The sequence below is a fragment of the Chiloscyllium plagiosum genome, unplaced genomic scaffold (genome assembly GCF_037043375.1).
Source record: "Chiloscyllium plagiosum isolate Xiang-an unplaced genomic scaffold, Cpla_swu_hap1 HiC_scaffold_17, whole genome shotgun sequence".
Classification (NCBI taxonomy): Eukaryota; Metazoa; Chordata; class Chondrichthyes; order Orectolobiformes; family Hemiscylliidae; genus Chiloscyllium; species Chiloscyllium plagiosum.
The window spans coordinates 81,210,148-81,231,443 of NW_028270155.1; the positions used below are offsets into that span (position 1 = coordinate 81,210,148).

General features: G+C 45.1%; 1 protein-coding gene across 5 annotated transcripts in view; it reads right to left on the bottom strand.

Moving 5' to 3' along the window:
• Window positions 1-21,296, bottom strand: part of dnaaf1 (dynein axonemal assembly factor 1) — a 126,489-nt gene that overhangs the window by 26,168 nt on the left and 79,025 nt on the right. For all 5 annotated transcript variants that reach the window (XM_043707394.2, XM_087996120.1, XM_087996121.1 and 2 more), the window contains one exon: window positions 10,505-10,671. In XM_043707394.2, coding sequence (XP_043563329.2) covers window positions 10,505-10,671 — 167 coding nt within the window. The remainder of the gene's footprint in view (window positions 1-10,504; window positions 10,672-21,296) is intronic.

Genomic DNA, 21,296 nt, shown 5'->3' on the forward strand with positions numbered 1-21,296 from the left:
TTTCACCAGCAATTTCTGTGTTTTCTTTCAGCTGAAGGAATGGACATGATGTTCGTAATACACATTGAACAGCACAGTTTGAGAATATTACATAAAGGTGAAATATTTTTCAGTGTCATTTGCTTCTCTTCCCAGTTCAATTAAAAAATAAATACCTGATGGCTAGCATGTTGCTTATCAACTCAGTTAATCTAGTACCTTTGGTTATATGGAATAAGTTTTGTGCAAGAATGAGATGAGTGATCCTGTTATATACCATGGATAAGTCACAAAGGCTGATTCTGTCACTGATCATCACATAGGACAGACGGGCAGGAAACTAGGCATCAGGATACATGAGCACCAACTAGCCACCAAAAGACATGACCAACTATCACTAGTATCCATACACTCAGACGAAGAGAGGCACCAGTTTGACTGGTACAATACATCCATCCTGGGTCAGGCTAAACAAAGACACACACAGGAATTCCAAGAGCATGACATTCAAACCGGCATTAATAAACACATCGATTTGGACCTCATTTACCAACCTGTCAGATAAAGAACCATAAGTGATATCACCAATCACAACAGACTAAGACACATAAATAGCAAGCAGGGCAGAACACCAGCGCTTCATTGGAGGTTCACTGATCATGTTACCTAGCGTAGTGATGAAACATCCGAGAGCAAATTAGATTAGATTACTTACAGTGTGGAAACAGACCCTTCGGCCCAAAAAGTCCACACCGACCTGCCGAAGCGCAACCCACCCATACCCCTACATTTACCCCTTACCTAACACTACGGGCAATTTAGCATGGCCAATTCACCTGACCTGCACATTTTTGGATTGTGGGAGGAAACCGGAGCACCTGGAGGAAACCTACGCAGACACGGGGAGAACGTGCAAACTCCACACAGTCAGTTGCCTGAGGCGGGAATTGAACCCGGGTCTCTGGCGCTGTGAGGCAGCAGTGCTAACCACTGTGCCACCGTGCCGCCCATAAATCTACCAGCTCAGCAAGCAAACGTACAACCAGTATCTTGGTCACTTCTACAGTCTGAGGTTTGTGAGCTGCGAAGCAATTGTTGGACATATTGTATAGCCTATACAGCCAAAGGTCCAATTTTTTTTAAGATTCACTGGTTGGATGTGGGCATGGCTATCTGGTCAGCATTTATTTCCTGTCCCTAGATGCCTTTGAGAAGGTGATGGTAAGCTGCCTTCTTGAATCACTGCAGATCGGTTGTAGGTTGACCGATAATGCAGTAAGGGAGAGAATACCAAGATTTTGACCCAGCAACAATGAATAGACTTCCAAGTCAGAATGGTGATTTGCTTGGAATGAATTTGCAGGTTGTTGTGTTCTCATACATCTGCTGTCCTTAATCTTCTTGATGGAAGTGGGCATGGATTTAGAAGGTGCTGTCTAAGGAATTTTGGTATATTCCTGCAGTGCATCCTGTAGATCGACCACTCTACTACTTGGTGGTAGAGGGATTGGATCTTTGTAGATTCAATGCCAATCAAGCTTTGTCCAGGATGGTGTTAAACTTCTTGAATGTTGCAGCAGCTGCACCCTTCCAGGTAACTGGGGAGTATTCCATCACACTACAATGCCTTGTAGATAGTGGACAGGATTTGGGGAGTCAGGAGAGGAGTTACTCATCGTTGTTTTCTGAGCCTCTCACCTGATCTTGTAGCCATTTGTGGATGTGGTGAGTCCAGCTGAGTTTCAGGTCAATGGTAACTGCAAGGATGTTGACAGTAAGGAATCGAGTGATGGCAACACCACTGAATGTCAAGGGGCAGTAATTAAACTCTTAATGGAGATGGTCATTGCCTGGTACTTGTGTGGCACGAATGTTACTGGCCACTTGTCATCTCAAGCCGGGATACTGTCCAGAGCTTGTTGCATTTGAACATTGTCTGCCTCAGTAATTGATGAATTGTGAATGGTGCTGATTTGTTCATCTAATATACCAGGTCCATCTGCTTTGTCACTTTATCATTTTGGACACTGAGTACAACTGGGATGGTAAATTGGGTTTCCCTGCCTACACAAAAGGAATTATTTGACATGCCATTACCTCCTATTGTGTGTTGTAACTTAGTGAAATCACTTCTTAGTAACATGATAATTTTCTATGCTTTCCTGTTGAAATATCAATATTTCCTGCTACTTTATTTGTCTCTTTTCTGATATGGAATACAAACCTTCTTTCAGCTTGTAGAGTGTAATTTTCAAATGGATGTGTTTGGAAACAGTTGAGTTAAGTTTCATTGAGATCTTCAATATTCTCTGATGGACTTGGGATGTAGTTTATCTAGCATGGGAATCATATGTGGCACAAAGGAAGATAGCGGTGGTTATTGGAGGTCAGTCATCTCAGTTCCAGGACATCTCTGCAAGAGTTCCTCAGGATAGTTTTCATGGTCCAACCATCCTCAGGTCAGAACTGGGGATGTTTGCCAATGATTACCCGGTGTTCAACACCATTTGCGACTCCTCAGATGCTGAAACATTCGGTGTCCAAATGCAGCGAAACCTGGATTATATGCAGGCTTCAGCTGACAAGTGACAAGTAAAATGAACACCACACAACTGCCAGGCAATGGCTGTCTCCAACGAAGGAGTATCTAACATTGTTCTTTGACATTCGATTAGATTAGATTACAGTGTGGAAACAGGCCCTTCGGCCCAACAAGTCCACACCGACCCGCCGAAGCGCAACCCACCCATACCCCTACATTTACCCCTTACCTAACGCTACGGGCAATTTAGCATAGCCAATTCACCTGACCTGCACATCTTTGGAATGTGGGAGGAAACCGGAGCACCCGGAGGAAACCCACGCAGACACAGGGAGAACGTGCAAACTCCACACAGTCAGTCGCCTGAGGCGGGAATTGAACCCGGGTCTCAGGCGCTGTGAGGCAGCAGTGCTAACCACTGTGCCACCGTGTCGCCCAAAATGGATCACTAACACTGAATCCCCCATTATCAGCATCCTGGGGTTATCATTGACCAGAAACCGAACTGGAATAGCCATATATAAAGACAGTGGCTCCAAAGCAGGATTCTTGCAGTGAGTAACTCACCTCATGCTTCCTTAAAGCCTGTCCACTGTCTAAAAGTCAGAAGTATGATGGAATACTTGCATGGATGAATGCACCTCCAGCAACATTCAAGAAGCTTTACACCATAATGGACAAAGTACATAGAACATAACAGCGCAGTACAGGCCCTTCGGCCCTCGATGTTGTGCCAACCTGTCATACCAATTTGAAGCCCATCTAACCTACACTATTCCATGTATGTCCATATGCTTGTCCAATGACGACTTAAATGTACTTAAAGTTGGTGAATCTACTACCGTTGCAGGTAAAGCATTCCATACCCTTACGACTCTCTGAGTAAAGAAACTACCTCTGTCTTATATCTATCACCCCTCAATTTAAAGCTATTCTCGTGCTCGCCATTACCATACTTGGAAAAAGGCTCTCCCTGTCCACCCTATCTAACCCTCTGATTATCTTATATGTCTCTATTAAGTCACCTCTGAACCTTCTTCTCTCTAATGAAAACAGCCTCAAGTCCCTCAGCCTTTCCTTGTAAGACCTTCCCTCCATACCAGGCAACGTCCTAGTAAATCTCCTCTGGCACCCTTTCCAAAGCTTCCACATCCTTCTTACAATGCAGTGACCAGAACTGTACACAATACTCCAACTGCGGCTGCACCAGAGTTTGTACAGCTGTAGCATAAGCTCATGGTTCTGGAACTCGATCCCTCTATTAAGAAAAGCTAAAACACTGTATGCCTTCTTAACAACCCTGTCAACCTGGGTGGCAACTTTCAAGGGTCTGTGCACCTGGACAACAAGATCTCTCTGCTCATCTACACTACCAAGAATCTTACCTATAAATTGTGTGTTAGGATTGAGCCCTCCACTACCACTGATGAAGGAGCGATGCTCCAAAAGCTAGTGTGCTTCCAAGTAAACCTGTTGGACTATAACCTGGTGTTGTGTGATTTTTAACTTTGTACACCCCAGTCCAACACCGGCACCTCCAAATCAAGAATCTTACCATTAGCCCAGTACTTTGCATTCCGGTTACTCCAACCAAAGTGAATCACCTCACACTTGTCCGCATTAAACTCTATTTGCCACCTCTCAGCCCAGCTCTGCAGTCTCTCTGTAATCTACAACATCCTTCATCACTATCCACAACTCCACCGGCCTTAGTGTCGTCTGCAAATTTACTTACCCACCCTTCAATGCCCTCATTCAGGTCGTTTACAAAAATGACGAACAGCAGTGGACCCAACACCGACCCTTGCGGTACACCACTAGTAACTGGACTCCAGGATGAACATTTCCCATCAACCACCACCCTCTGTTTTCTTTCAGCGAGCCAATTACTGATCCAAACTGCTATATCTCCCACGATCCCATTCCTCCGCATTTTGTGCAATAGCCTACTGTGGGGAACCTTATCGAACGGCTTGGCTGAACTGGTCCTCACCCTTAATTTCTCCTTCGAATCCTCCCAATTCCTCTAGACCAAATGGGTAGCCATGGGCACCCCATATGGGCCCCAGCTATGCCTGTCTCTTTGTTGGCTATGTAGAACAGTCCATCTTCTGTAATTACACCGGCACCACTCCCCACCACTCTGCTACATTGATGACAGCATTGGCGCCACCTCGTGCTCTCGTGAGGAGGTTGAGCAATTCATCAACTTCACCAACACATTCCACCCTGACCTTAAATTTACCTGGACCATCTCTGACACCTCCCTCCCCTTCCTGGACCTCTCCATCTCCATTAATGATGACCGACTTGACACCGACATTTTTTACAAATCCACCGACTCCCACAGCTACCTGGATTACACCTCTTCCCACCCTACTCCTGCAAAAATGCCATCCCGTATTCCCAATTCCTCCGGCTCCGACGTATCTGCTCCCAGGAGGACTAGTTCCACCACAGAACACACCAGATGGCCTCCTTCTTTAGAGACTGCAATTTCCCTTCCCATGTGGTTAAAGATTCCCTCCAACACATCTCATCCACATCCCGCACCTCCGCCCTCAAACCCCACCCCTCCAACCGTAACAAGGACAGAACCCCCCTGGTACTCACCTTCCACCCGACCAACCTTTGCATAAACCAAATCATCCACCGACATTTCCGCCACCTCCAAACGGACCCCACCACCAGGGATATATTTCCCTTCCCATCCCTTTCCGCCTTCCGCAAAGAACGTTCCCTCTGTGATTACCTGGTCAGGTCCAAGCCCCCCTCCTGTCCTGGCACCTTCCCCTGCCACTGCAGGAAATGCAAAACCTGTGCTCACACCTCCTCCCTCACCTCCATCCAAGGCATCTTCCACCTCTGAACACTTCAACCCTAGAGCATCAATGTGGACTTCACCAGTTTCCTCATTTCCCCTTCCCCCTCCTCACCCCAATTCCAAACTTCCAGCTCAGCACTATCCCCATGACCTGTCCTACAGCCTATCTTCTTTTCCACCTATCGACTCCACCCTCCTCTCTGATCTATCACCTTCATCCCACCCATTGTACTCTTTGCTACCTTCACCCACCCTCCTCCTGACCTATCACCTTCATCCCCACCCCAACTCACCTATTGTACTCTATGCTACTTTCTCCCCACCCCCACCCTCCTCTCATTTATCTCTCCACCCTTCAGGCACTCTGCCTGTATTCCTGATGAAGGGCTTTTGCCCGAAACGTCGATTTTCCTGCTCCTCGGATGCTGCCTGAACTGCTATGCTTTTCCAGCACCACTCTATTCTGGAATCTGGTTTTCAGCATCTGCAGTCATTGTTTTTACCTGAAATCCATATACACCACATCAACCGGTTTACTCTCATCTACCTGTTTGGTCACCTTCTCAAAGAACTCAATAAGGTTTGTGAGGCACGACCTACCCTTCACAAAACTGCGCTGACTATCCCTAAACAAATTATTCTTTTCCAGATAATTATAAATCCTATCTCTTGTAGCCTTTTCCAACATTTTACCAACATCTGAAGTAAGGCTCACTGGTCTATAATTACCAGGGTTGTCTCTATTCCCCTTCTTGAACGGGGAAACACATTTGCTATCCTCCAGTGTTCTGGCACTATTCCTGTAGACAATGACGATTTAAAGATCAATTCCAAAGGCTTGGCAATCTCCTCCCTGACTTCCCAGAGGATCCTAGGATAAATCCCATCCGGCCCAGGGGACTTATCTATTTTCACACTCTGCAGGATTTCTAATACCTCTTCTTTGTGAACCTCAATCCCATCTAGTCTAGTATCCTGTATCTCAGTATTCTCCTCGACAACATTGACATTTTCTAGAAAATACGGTCAAAAAATATTCATCTAGTGTTTCGCCTATCTCCTCTGACTCCACACACAACTTCCCACTACTATCCTTGATTGGCCCTAATCTTACTCTCATTATTATTTTATTCCTTAAATACCTATAGAAAGCCTTGGGGTTTACCCTGATCCTATATGCCAAAAATTTCTCATGTCTCCTTCTGGCTCTTCTGAGCTCTCTCTTTAGGTCTTTCCTGGCTACCTTGTAACCCTCAAGCGCCCTAACTGAGCCTTCACATCTCATCCTAACATAAGCCTTCTTCTTCCTCTTGACCAGAGATTCCACTTACTTCGTAAACCACGGCTCCCGCACTCTACAGCTTCCTCCCTGCCCGACAGGTACATACTTGTTTAGGACACACAGGAGCTTTTCCTTGAATAAGCTCCATATTTCTAATATGCCCATCCCCTGCAGTTTCCTTCTCCATTCTATGCTTCCTAAATCTTGCCTAATTGCATCGTAATTGCCTTTCCCCCAGCTGTAACTCCTGCCCAGTGGTATACACCTATCCCTTTCTATCACTAAAGTAAACATAATGGAATTGTGATCGCTATCACCAAAGTGCTCACCTACTTCCAAGTCTAACACCTGGCCGGGCTCATTACCCAGTACCAAATCTAATGTGGCTTCGCCCCTTGTTGGCCTGTTTACATTCCTGAAGAAGGGCTTATGCCCGAAACGTCGATTCTCCTGTTCCTTGGATTCTGCCTGACCTGCTGCGCTTTTCCAGCAACATATTTTCAGCGCTGTCTACATACTGTGTCAGGAAGCCCTCCTGCACAAACTGGACAAATCTATAGTACTCGTACTATAGTGTTCCCAGTCAATATTTGGAAAGTTGAAATCCCCCATGACAACTACCCTGCCTCTCTCACTCCTGTTGATAATCATCTTTGCTATCCTTTCCACTACATCTCTGGAACTATTCGGAGGTCTATAGAAAACTCCCAACAGGGTGACCTCACCTTTCCTGTTTCTAACCTCAGCCCATACTAACCTCAGTTGACGAGTCCCCAAACATCCTTTCTGCAATTGTAATACTGTCCTTGACCAACAATGCCACACCTACCCCTCTTTTACCATCTTCTCTGTTCTTAGTGAAACATCTAAATCCTGGAGCCTACAACAACCATACCTGTCCCTGCTCTATCCATGTCTCTGAAATGGCCACAACACCGAAGTCACAGGTACCAACCCATGCTGCAAATTCACCCACCTTATTCCGGATGCTCCTGGCGTTGAAGTAGATACACTTCAAACCAACTTCTTGCTTGCCAGTGCCATCTTACGTCTCTGAAACATGATTTCGGACCTCCCTACAATTTTGGTTCCCATTCCCCTGCAGGATTAGTTTAAACCCATCCCAATAGCCTTAGCGAATTTCCCCCCCAGGATATTGGTACCCCTCTGGTTCAGATTAAGACCATCCTGCTTGTAGAGGTCCCACCTACCCCAGAAAGAGCCCCAATTATTCAAGTAGATTAGATTAGATTCCCTACAGTGTGGAAACAGGCCCTTCAGCCCAACAAGTCCACACCGACTCTCCAAAGAGCAACCCACCCAGACCCATTCCTCTATATTCACCCCTGAAGAATGCATCTAACACTATGGGCAATTTAGCATGGCCAATTCACCTAACCTGCACATCTTTGTGACTGTGGGAGAAAACCGGAGCACCTGGAGGAAACCCACGCAGACATGGGGAGAATGTGCAAACTCCACACAGACAGTTGCCCAAGGCGGGAATTGAACCCGGGTCCCTGGCGCTGTGAGGCAGCAGTGCTAACAACTGAGCCACCATGACAACATCCACAAACATATGCTCACTCCATCACTGCACTCAGTAGCAACAGTATGTGCCATCTACAGGACGCACTACAGAAATTCACCGAGGTTTCTTATTCAACAACTTCTGAACCCATGATTACTCACTTCTAGAAGGACATAGGCAGCAGATACATGTGATACCGCCTACAAGTCCTCTCCAAGCCACCTACCATCCAGACTTGGAAAATATATCACTGTTCCTTCAGTGTCTCTGGGTGAAAATTCTGCAATTCCCTCTCTTGGCATTGTGTTTCAACAGGAAATGGACTGCAACCATTCAAGAATACATCTCACCACTACCCTCTTATAGGCAACTGGAGATGGGCAATAAATGCTGGCCCAGCCAGCGATGCCCACGACCCGTGAATGAATAAAACAAAATCTTGAGGGAATGTTATTTCTAGAAGTTTTCAACATCTCTACAAACATATCCTAATTTTATGGAGAAAGAGAGAGAGGCCTGTAATAGCAGTGTATAAAATTGAGTTGAAATTCCTCTTCTAAATCACTTTATTGAAGTTAAACATTGACCAAAAAGTATCAAGTGAGAAGCGACCATAATAGAGCTCTTTTATTTCTATTGACAATGTTGGGATTCTGAAATAGGAACCTTGACTGTTGTTGAAAATTGGTTGGCTATGTGGCTGTAAACAAACACCAAGTCCTGCTTGCAACCATGTTTTCATCTCATCCAAACACAAAAGGGAGCTATAAGCATCTGTCCAAAGGACATCAGATATAAGTTTTGTGGTAGAGATCCCACAGGGCTCACTTGAATTCGAACACTGGAAGTGGGCTTCTCCCAGATTCCCAACACTGAATGGAGGGACTCACCTGGACACTGGAGAGTAGGAGAGTGTGAAAACTGTATTTCACACTGGACCTGCAGCACAAGGGAGTAGGGCTCACCTGGAATCCCTGATGTAGGATGGGTGATTGGCAGGGAGGGTAGGCTGTGGGCGGCACGGTGGCACAGTGGTTAGCACTGCTGCCTCACAGCGCCAGAGACCCGGGTTCAATACCCGCCTCAGGCGACTGACTGTGTGGAGTTTGCACATTCTCCCCGTGTCTGCGTGGGTTTCCTCCGGGTGCTCCGGTTTCCTCCCACAGTCCAAAGATGTGCAGGTCAGGTGAATTGGCCATGCTAAATTGCCCGTAGTGTTAGGTAAGGGGTAAATATAGGGGTATGGGTGGGTTGCGCTTAGGCGGGTCGGTGTGGACTTGTTGGGCCGAAGGGCCTGTTTCCACACTGTAAGTAATCTAATCTAATCTAATCTAATCTAAAACAGCTTTCTTTGCAAAAGGAGTGATAGGATAGTGTTTTTTTGCAGGACAGTAAGATACAATTTCTACTGGCACTTTTGGTGGAATGGCAAAGGATAAGATTGATATACCAACAGAGTGCCCATAAGGCTGTTATCGGAAGGCTCCTTTATGACGGTGATAGTTTCACCTGAGTCAGTGACCTATTTCCTCATGGAACAAACCTGGTGTAAAATCTCACACCCAGCCCAAAGGGCTGGACGATTTGAAATGGAATAGAAGCATGAAAATGCTATCAGTACCATCTCAAGACTCCAATCTAATGTACAAGGTAGATGTAATTCCAAAACCAAATAAACAATGCAAAAAGAGAGCACAGCTTTTCATAGGAGAGAAATGAGTCATTGTAATGGGTCCTTGGACTTGAAAGGATGAGATGGAGAGAGATCAAGTGTGGTACCTTTTGGAGATAATGAAATTGACAGAAACAAAGATATTTCGAAATGGAATGGGATCCATTTAGCTCTGTTGGCTAGATAGCTGGTTTGTGATGTAGAGTGATACCAACAGTGTCAGTTCAATTCCCACACTGGCTGAGGCCATGAAGGATTCTTATTCTCAACCTATCCCTTTGCCTGAGGCATGGTGACTCTTAGGTAAACCATCACCAGTTGTCTCTCTTTCTATTTAGAACAACTTGCCAGACTGGTAAGACTGTGTTGACTTTACCTTTAGCTCAAGAGGTGGACTGGATCTTTTACAGTTACTATCCTAGGGAGTGCATTATATGACAGGAACTTGTGCTTAAGGTAAGAACATTGTAAATGATGCTTCAAATATTCATGAAGGTTGGAAACCATTCATGGCTCACCGGTCTCAGTGATCTAATTCATGATATATGCATCTGCTGTAGAATGGATACAACAATTAATACCTTAGACTTTAATGTTTTCATGTGTAAAGTATGAAGAGCGAAAATTATGCAACTCCTTTAAAGAAACTCAGACAACATCAAGCCAGATTCTACCTCGTTCTTCCATTTCTTGTAGCCTACGTTTCTCCTCAGCCTTCCTCTTGATCGCTGATAAAGCATTAAGACTATCCTGAATCTTTTTACGCTCACTCGTTTCCCACTGCATTCTTTCTTCCTTCTCGGCTTTCCATCCTCCTCGAGCCCAGGCCTCTGCACATGCCCTGTCAGAAATCAACGGCACAGTTTTTAGGCCCATTTGAGCATGCAGATGGTGAAGACTGGCAGAAGCTAGTTGGGCCAAACGGCTCTTATGTTGGAACCTCTCAGTATTTCTACATAAATGCAAACAGAATATCACAAAGTCAAGAGATTAAGAGTTCAATTTCTACCGTGACAATTTTTTTTCACAACAGTGCACACCACAGGCTGACAAGAATTTCTTACTTTATGTTCCTGTTTCTACCTTTCCCCACTTGCCACTTTCTCTCTCTCTCCCCCGCCCTTTATCCAGTGTGATTCTGTCTCTCATTCCGACAGATTTTTAATAAAGTACATTAAAGAGGTGTCCAGCATTTATTATTCATCCCTAGATACTCCTAACAAAAAAAGTGTGAGCTGCCATCTCAAATTGCTGCAGTCTGTATAATGAAAGTTGCCCCACGGTATTTATGTACACATTTTTAAAGATTTCACCTTCTTTGACAATTGAAGGAATAACAATATAGTACCAATTCAGGATGAAACGTGACTTGGAAAAGAATTTGGAGGTACTAATGTTCCCACATACTTGCTGTCTTTGCCCTTTTATGTGGCTAAATATTGAAACAGTTACCTTGTGATTTATGACCTGGCGCCACATAGAAGGAATACATAAACTGCTTGAACAATTATAAAAGTCCACCTTATTCTTTAATAGCCTTTGCAGAAGAGAACCTACTACTCTGACTCAATGCTACCATCTAATAGAGACTGATGCAACTAGAAAACAGATAATGGTTATACTTTAATTCAGGGGAATCGGATGAGAATTTGATTGAGTGCGCCATGTGGGGAACATGGAATCAGTGGTGTTGGCATTTGTAGTCTGTGATTTTGACAAGAAAAGTATATGACTGAACTCATCTAAGCAGCATTTTAACTTCTGGTATTTATCAATAGCAAAAGAAGATGTAAATCAAGAATTGAAAATTAAGGAGGACTCTACTCAAAGTATCATAAAATCCCTACAGTGTGGATGCAGACTATTTGGCCCATTTAGTCTGCACAGACCTTTCAAAGATCCACCCCCTACCAATTCCTATAATCCTGCATTTTCCATGGCTAATCCACTTATCCTGTATATCCCTACACACTAGATTACTTAGTGTGGAAACAGGCCCTTCGGCCCAACAAGTCCACACCGACCCGCCGAAGCGCAGCCCACCCAGACCCATTCTCCTACATTTACCCCTTTATCGAACACTACGGGCAATTTTTAGCATGGCCAATTCACCTAACCTGCACATTTTTGGACTGTGGGAGGAAACCCATGCAGACACAGGGAGAATATGCAAACTCCACACAGTCAGTTGCCTGAGGCAGGAATTGAACCCGGGTCTCTGGCGCTGTGAGGCAGCAATACTAACCACTGTGCCATCAAGGACTTTATGGAAATCTTTAGACTCAATAAATACACAAAGTAGCAGAGTATGATTATCCATGCCTGATTCCTGAAAGCAAACCCTGTGGACTATGGTACTACTTTGTCAAAGAAGAAACAAGACCTTGGCAGTTTCAATATCATATAATTTGAGTTGAGTGAGTGTGTGCGTTTGCGTGAGTGTGACAGAGAATATGTCTGTGAGTGTATGTATATGAGTGAGAGAAAGCATATGTCTGAGAGAGAGTCTGTGTGAGTGCATGAGTATGTATGTGTGCTTATGTGTGAATGTGTGTGTGAGAGTGTATAGTGTGGTGGGGTCACCTGACATGAAGTCAAGATCCCAGTAGAGGCTGTCCTCATGGGTTCCTCATAGTAATCAGCCGCTGTTCGGTGACTCTGCACAGTTCTATATACCAAAGTCTACCTTAGAGGACGTTCACCCAAAGATCTGAGGCCGAATGTCCTTGACCACTGAAGTGTTCCCCCACAGGGAGGGATTATTCCTGTCTGGAGATTAATGCATCCCTAGTTGAAGTGATTAAAGACTTAACAGCCATCTAGATTTGTCTAATACATCGCAACAATTGTATAATATTTGATCTTTTACTTATAAATTTTGTGTCCTCTGCCCCATTAGCTACCTGACAAAGGTGCAGTGCTTTAAAAGCATATACTTTTAAGTAAATGTGTTGGACTATAACCTGGTGTAGTGTTATTTTTAACCAGATTATTGGAGATGATCATTGCCTGGCACTTGTCTGATGCAAGTGTGACTGCCTGGATATTGTCTAGTTCTTGTTGCATTTCAATATGAACTGCTTCAACATCTGAGGAGTCGAGAATGGTGCTGAACATTATGCAATCATTGGTGAGCATTCCCACTTCTAAACTTATGATCGAGGGATAGTCATTGGTGAAGATGATTGAACCTAAGACAGTATCCTGAGGAACTCCTGCAGAGGTGTCCTCGAGTTGAGATGACTGACCTTTAACCAACACAACCATCTTTTTACATGTCAGGAATGACTGCAGTGAGAACAAAGTTTGCCCCTGACATCCATTGATTCCAGTTTTTCTGGGGCATCTTGATGCCACACATAGTCAAATGCAGCTTTCATGTCGAGGGCTGTCACTTTCACTTGACTTCTGGAATTCAGCTCTTTTGATCCCCTAGCCTGATGCTAATCATCAAGTGGGGGATATGTTTAGCCATTAGGTACTGGAGTACAATTCTGCTGCAGTTGATGGCCCACAGCACAGGATCACTACACTGCAAAAAGAGGCCATTTTGGCACATAAAGTCTGCATCAACCCTCCAAGGTGCATCCCACCTAGGCCCACACCATCTCAATAACCCCACATTTACCATGGCTAATCCAGCTAACCTGCACATCTTTGGACTGTGGGAGGAAACTGGCCGCACCCAGTGAAAACCCATGTAAACACAGAGAATGAGCAAACTCCACAGAGTCACCCAAGGCTATAATCAAGCCCAGGTCCCTGGCACTGTGAGGCTGCAGTGCTAACCATTGTACTACCATGCCACCTGATCTAGCACGTCATACTTGCCCAGACTTGAGTTGTTAGATCTTTTTGAGGTCTTTCCCATTTAGGACAGTGATAGTGTCATACAATACAATGAAGGGTATCCTTGATGTGAAGTGGAACTTAGTCTCCTCAAGGATTGTGCGGTGGTCACTCTTATTTACACCGTTATGGATAAATGCATCTGCAGCCAGTAGATTGGTTAGGATGAGGTCTAGAATGTTTTTCCCTGTTGTTGACTCCCTCACCACTTGCTACAGATCCAGTCTAGCAGCAATATTCTTTAGGAACTGACCAGCTTGGTCATTAGTGCTGCTGCTGAGCCACTCAGTGATGGACATTGAAATCCCCATCCGGAGTACATTTGTGCCCTTGCTACTCTTCATGTTTCCTCCAAGTGTTGCTCAACATGGAGGGCTGATTCATAAGCTGATGGAGGGCAGTACAGGATAATGAGCAGGAGGTTTCTTTGCCATGTTAACCTGAAGCCATCAGACTTCACTGGATCTCAAGTCAATGTTGAGGACTCCCAGGGCAACTGCCTGCAAATTGTATACCACTGTGTTGCCACCTCTGCTGGGTTTGTGACAGGAATATCCAGGGATGGTGATGGTGGGGTCGGAGAGATTGTCTGTATGATTCTGTGAGTGTAACTATGTCAGGTCGTTGTTTTACTAGTCCTCACAATTTTAGCAGGAGCCCCCAGAAGTTAGTAAAGAGGACTTTGCAGGATTGACATGGATATTTCTGCTATTGTTTTTTCTAGTGCCTACGTTGATGCCAGGTGATCCATCAGGTATCATTCCTTTATTGAGACTTTATATCGATTAATACAACTGAGTGGCTTGCTGGGTCTTTTCAGAGGGCGGTTGAGTGTCAACCGCATTGCCATCCTCACCTGCCCTACATTTGACTCCAGACTCAGAGCAGAGTTCCATCGCTGAAAGACATTAAAGAGCCAGCTGTGTTTTTCTGACAATTGACAAAGGTCATCAGCAGATTCTTAAATCCTGATCATTTTTTACTGAACTCAAATTCCACCATCTGCTGTGGTGGGATTTGAACGCGGGTCCCCAGAATATAGCTGAGTTTTTGGATCAAACGTCCAGAACATAGAACAGTACAACACAATACAGACCCTTTGGTCCTTGATGTTGTGCTGACCTTTTATCCTAATCTAATATGAAACTAACCTACATACCCTTCAATTTACTGTCATCCATGTGCCTATCCAAGAGTCACTTAAATGTCCCTAATGTATCTGACTCTACCACCACTGCTGGAAGTACATTCCATGCACCCACCATTCTCTGTGTAAAGATCCGACCTCTGGAGGAAGGTTTAGGGGAGATGACAATCACCTTAAACTTATGCCCCCATGTGATGGACATTTCAGCCCTGGGAAAAGGTCTCTGACTATTAATTCTATCTATGCCTCTCATCATCTTGTCCACCTCTACCAAGTCACCTTTCATCCTTCTTTGCTCCAATGAGAAAAGCCCCAGCTCCCTCAACCTTTCTTCATAAGACATGCCCTCCAGTCCAGACAGCATCCTGGTAAATCTCTGCACTCTTTCTAAAGCTTCCTATAATGAGGTAACCAGAACCAAACACAATATTCCAAGTGTGGTCTAACCAGGGCACTATAGAGCTGCAGCATAACCTCACAGCTCTTAAACTCAATCCCCCTGCCAATGAAAGCCAACACACCATACACCTTCTTAACAACTCTATCAACTTAGGTGGCAATTTTGAGGGACCTATGGACATGGACCCCAAGATCCTTTTGTTCCTCCATACTGCCAAGAATCCTGCCTTTAACTCTGCAATCTGCATTAAAATTTGATTTTCCAAAATGAATCACTTCACACTTTTCCAGATTAAAGTGCCACTTATCTGCCACTTATCAGCCTAGTTCTACATCCTGTTCCTTGCAATCTCCAACATTCCTTGAGACTATCCATCACTTCACCAACCTTTGTGTCATCAACAAATGTACTAAATGCACCCCCCCCCCCCACCTCACCTTCCACTTCCTACTCTAAGTCATTTATAAAAATCACAAACAGCAGAGGTCCCAAATCAAATCCCTGTGGAACACCGGTGGTCACTGAGCTCCAGATGGAATACTTTCCATCTACTATCACCCTCAGTCTTCTATGGGCCAGCCAATTCTGTATCCAGACAGCCAAATTTCCCTGTATCTCACACCTCCTGACTTTCTGAATGAACCTATCATGGGGAACCTTATCTTGCTAAAATCCATGTACGTGCCATCCACTGCTCTACCTTCATCAATGTGTTTTGTCACATCCTCAAAGAATTCAATAAGGCTTGTGAGGCATGACCTGCCCTCTCAAAACTGTGCTGACCATCTCTAATCAAACTATGGTTTTCCAAGTAACCATAAATTGTGTCACTCAGAATCCTCTCCAATAATTTGCCCATCACAAATGTAAGACTAACTGGTCTGTAATTCCCAGGATTATCCCTATTCCTTTTCTTGAACAATGGAATAACATTTGTCACCCTCCAATCATCTGGCACTATTCCAGTGGAGAGTGAGGATGCAAAGATCATTGCCAAAGGTGCAGAAATATCTTCCCTCGCTTCCTGCAACAACCTTGGGTACATCCCATCCGGCCCAAGGGACTCACCTATCCTTACATAGAACAGTACAGCATAGAACAGGCCCTTCAGCCCACGATGTTGTGCCGACCACTGATCCTCATGTATGCACCCTCAAATTTCTGTGACCATATGCATGTCCAGGAGTCTCTTAAATGTCCCCAATGACCCTGCCTCCACAACTGTTGCTGGCAACGCATTCCATGCTCTCACAACTCTCTGTGTAAAGAACCCGCCTCTGACAATCCCTCTACACTTTCCTCCAACCAGCTTAAAACTATGACCCGTCGTGTTAGTCATTTCTGCCCTGGGAAATAGTCTCTGGCTATCGACTCGATCTATGCCTCTCATTATCTTGTATACCTCAATTAGGTCCCCTCTCCTCCTCCCTTTTCTCCAATGAAAAAAGTCCGAGCTCAGTCAACCTCTCCTCATAAGATAAGCCCTCCAGTCCAGGCAGCATCCTGGTAAACCTCCTCTGAACCCGCTCCAAAGCATCCACATCTTTCTTATAATAGGGCGACCAGAACTGGACGCAGTATTCCAAGTACAGTCAAACCAAAGTTTTATAGAGCTGCAACAAGATCTCACGACTCTTAAACTCAATCCCCCTGTTAATGAAAGCCAAAACACCATATGCTTTCTTAACAACCCTGTCCACTTGGGTGGCCATTTTAAGGGATCTATGTACCTGCACACCAAGATCCCTCTGTTCCTCCACACTGCCAAGAATCCTATCCTTAATCCTGTACTCAGCTTTCAAATTTGACCTTCCAAAATGCATCACCTCGCATTTAGATTAGATTAAATTACAGTGTGGAAACAGGCCCTTCGGCCCAACAAGTCCACACCGACCCGCCGAAGCGAAATCCACCCATACCCCTATATTTACCCCTTACCTAACACTACGGGCAATTTAGCATGGCCAATTCACCTGACCCTGCACATCTTTTGGACTGTGGGAGGAAACCGGAGCACCCGGAGGAAACCCACGCAGACACGGGGAGAACGTGCAAACTCCACACAGTCAGTCGCCTGAGGCGGGAATTGAACCCGGGTCTCAGGCGCTGTGAGGCAGCAGTGCTAAACACTGTGCCACCATGCCGCCCATATTTATCCAGGTTGAACTCCATCTGCCACCTCTCAGCCCATCTCTGCATCTTGTCAATGTCCCGCTGCAGCCTACAACAGCCCTCTATACTGTCAACGACACCTCCAACCTTTGTGTCGTCTGCAAACTTGCTGACCCATCCTTCAATCCCCTCATCCAAGTCATTAATAAAAATTACAAACAGTAGAGGCCCAAGGACAGAGCCCCGTGGAACACCACTCACCACAGACTTCCAGGCAGAATACTTTCCTTCTACTATCACTCGCTGTCTTCTGTTGGCCAGCCAATTCTGTATCCAGACAGCTATGTTCCCCTGAATCCCATTCCTCCTGACCTTCTGAATGAGCCTACCATGGGGAGCCTTATCAAATATCTTGCTTACATTTTTCAAACTTTTCAGCACATCCCCCTTCTTAACATCAACCTGTTTGAGTATTTCAGTCTGTTTCATGCTGTCATCAGACACATTAAAGGTCCCTCTCAGTCTTGAATACTGCTAGCAAAGTATTCATTAAGGACATCCCCTACCACTTCCAACTTCAGGCACAAGTTCCCTCCACTATCCCTGATTGGCCCTATCCTCACTCTGGCCATCCTCTTGCTCCTCACATAAGTGCAGAATTCTTTAGGGTTTCCTTAATCCTCCCTGCTAAAGCTTATTCATGCACCCTTCTAGTTCTCCTGTGTCCATTCTTCAGTTCCTTCCTGGCTACCTTATAACTCACTAGAGCCCTGTCTGATCATTACCTCCTCAACCTTAAGTAGGCTTCCTTCTTCCTCTGCATCCCTTGTCACCCATCCATTCCATGCCTCAGTGTGACAAACCTATCTAACACTATCACTCCCAAAACAACCTCCCTATTTCTATCATGTATTTTCCTGAGAATATCTGTTCCCAATTCCGGTGCCCCAGTTCCTGCCTAACAGCATTGTGATTCCCTCTCGTGCAATTAAATGCTTTCCAATACTGTCTGCTGCTATCCCTCTCCATGACTCTAGTCAAGCTCAGGGAGTTGTGGGAAATACTCTCCCACTAGAGATCTGACACCGGGCCTAGTTCGTTGCCAAGCACCAAATTCAACATTGGCCTATCTACATATTGAATCAGGAATCTTTCCCGGACACATCTGACAAAAACTGCTCCATCCAAACTATTTGAATGAGGGAGGTTCCAATCAATATGAACCTTGTTACTTCTGCTCCTTTCCAAAATCTGCCTCCCAATCTGCTCCTCTGGGGCAGAGCATTCCACACAGCCACCACTCTCTGGGTGAAGAAGTTTCTCCTCATCTCTGTCCTAAATGGTCTACCCCGTATTTTTAAGCTGTGTCCTCTGGTTCGGCACTCACCCATCAGTGGAAATATGTTTCCTACTGCCAGAGTGTCCAATCCTTTCATAATCTTATACGTCTCAATCAGATCCCCTCTCAATCTTCGAAACTCAAGGGTATACAAGCCCAGTCGCTTCAGTCTTTCAGTGTAAGGTAATCCTGCCATTCCAGGAATTGACCTCGTGAACCTACGCTGCACTCCCTCAATAGCCAGAATGTCTTTTCTCAAATTTGGAGACCAGAACTGCACACAGTACTCCAGGTGTGGTCTCACCAGGGCCCTGTACAGCTGCAGAAGCACGTCTTTGCTTCTATACTGAATTCCTCTTGTTATGAAGGCCAGCATGCTATTAGCCTTCTTCACTACCTGCTCTACCTGCATGCTTGCCTTCATTGACTGGTGTACAAGAACCCCCAGATCTCTCTGTACTGTCCCTTTACCTAAATTGATTCCATTGAGGTAGTAATCTGCCTTCCTGTTCTTGCCACCAAAGTGGATAACCATACATTTATCCACATTAAACTGCATCTGCCATGCATCTGACCACTCACTTAACCTGTCCAGGTCACCCTGTAATCTCCTAACATCCTCATTACATTTCACCCTGCCACCCAGCTTTGTATCATCAGCAAATTTGCTGATGTTATTGCTGATACCATCTTCTATATCATTAACATATATTGTAAAAAGCTGCGCTCCCAGCACGGATCCCTGCGTAACCCCACTGGTCACTGCCTGCCATTCCGAAATGGAGCCGTTTATCACTACCCTTTGTTTCCTATCAGCCAACCAATTTTCAATCCAACTTTGCCCCCAATACCATGCGGCCTAATTTTACTCACTAACCTCCTGTGTGGGACTTTATCAAAAGCTTTCTGAAAGTCCAGGTACACTACAGCTACTGGATCTTCCTCGTCCATCTTCAGAGTTACATCCTCAAAGAATTCCAGAAGATTAGTCAAGCATGATTTCCCCTTCATAAATCCGTGTTGACCCTGTCCTATCCTGTTACTACTATCCAGATGTGCCGTAATTTCATCCTTTATAATAGACTCCAGCATCTTTCCCACTACTGAGGTCAGACTAACTGATCTATAATTTCCTGCTTTCTCTCTCCCACCTTTCTTAAAAAGTGGTATAACATTAGCCACCCTCCAATCCTCAGGAACCGACCCCGAATCTATCTGGAAAATAATCACCAACGCATCCACGATTTCCTGAGCCACCTCCTCCAGTACCCTGGGATGTAGACCATCAGGCCCCAGAGACTTATCAACCTTCAGACCTAACAGTCTCTCCAACACCAAATCCTGGCAAATATAAATTCCCTTAAGTTCAGGTCCTTCAGCCACTATTACCTCAGTGAGATTGCTTGTGTCTTCCCCAGTGAACACAGATCTGAAGTTTGATTCTTCTGCCATTTCTTTGTTCCCCGTAATATATTCCCCTGTTTCTGTCTTCAAGGGCCCAATTTTAGTCCTCATCATTTTTTTGCCTTGCATATACTTAAAAAAGCTTTTACTATCCTCCTTTATATTATTGGCCAGTTTACCTTCGGACCTCATTTTTCCTCTGCGTATTTTCCTTCTTAGTAATCCTCTGTTGCTCTTTAAAAGCTTCCCAGTCCTCAGTTTTCCCACTTATCTTTGCTATATGTTTCTTAACTTCCCTCGTCAGCCACGGCCGCCCATGCCTCCTCCTGGGATCTTTCTTCCTTTTAGGAATGAACTGATCCTGCAACTTCTGCATTATACACAGAAATATCCACCATTGTTCCTCTACGGTCATCTCTGCTAAGGTATTGCACCATTGAACTTTGGCCAGCTCCTCCCTCATAGCTCCATAGTTCCCTTTATTCAACAGAAGTATTGTCACTTCCGACTGTACCCTCTCCCTCTCAAATTGCAGATTGAAGCTTATTGTATTATGGTCACTACTTCCCAATGGCTCCTTCACTTCGAGGTCTCTGACCAATTCTGGTGCGTTACACAATACCAGATGCAGAATTGCCTTCTCCCTGGTCAGCTCCAGCGCCAGCTGCTCTAAGAATCCATCTCTGAGGCACTCCACAAAGTCTCTTTCTTGAGGTCCAATACCATCCTGATTCTCCCAGTCTACCTGCATGTTAAAATCCCCCATAACAACTGTAGTAACATCTTTGCGACAGGCCAATTTCAGCTCCTGATTCAACTTACATCCAACATCCAGACTACTGTTTGGGGGCCTGTAGATGACTCCCAAAAGGGTCTTTTTACCCTTAGTATTTCGCAGCTCTATCCACACTGACTCTACATCCCCTGACTCTAGGTCACCCCGCGCAAGGGACTGAATATCCTCCCTTACCAACAAGGCCACCCCACCCCCTCTGCCCGTCAGTCTGTCCTTGCAATAGCACGTGTAGCCTTGAATATTCATTTCCCAGGCCCTGTCCACTTGGAGCCACGTCTCAGTTATCCCCATAATATTGTATTGGTCTATAGAAAACTCCCAAATAAGTGACTGCACCTTTTCTGCTTCTGACTTCCACCCATATTGACTCAGTACTCAAACTCTCCTCGACAACCTTCCTTTCTGCAGCTGTGATACTA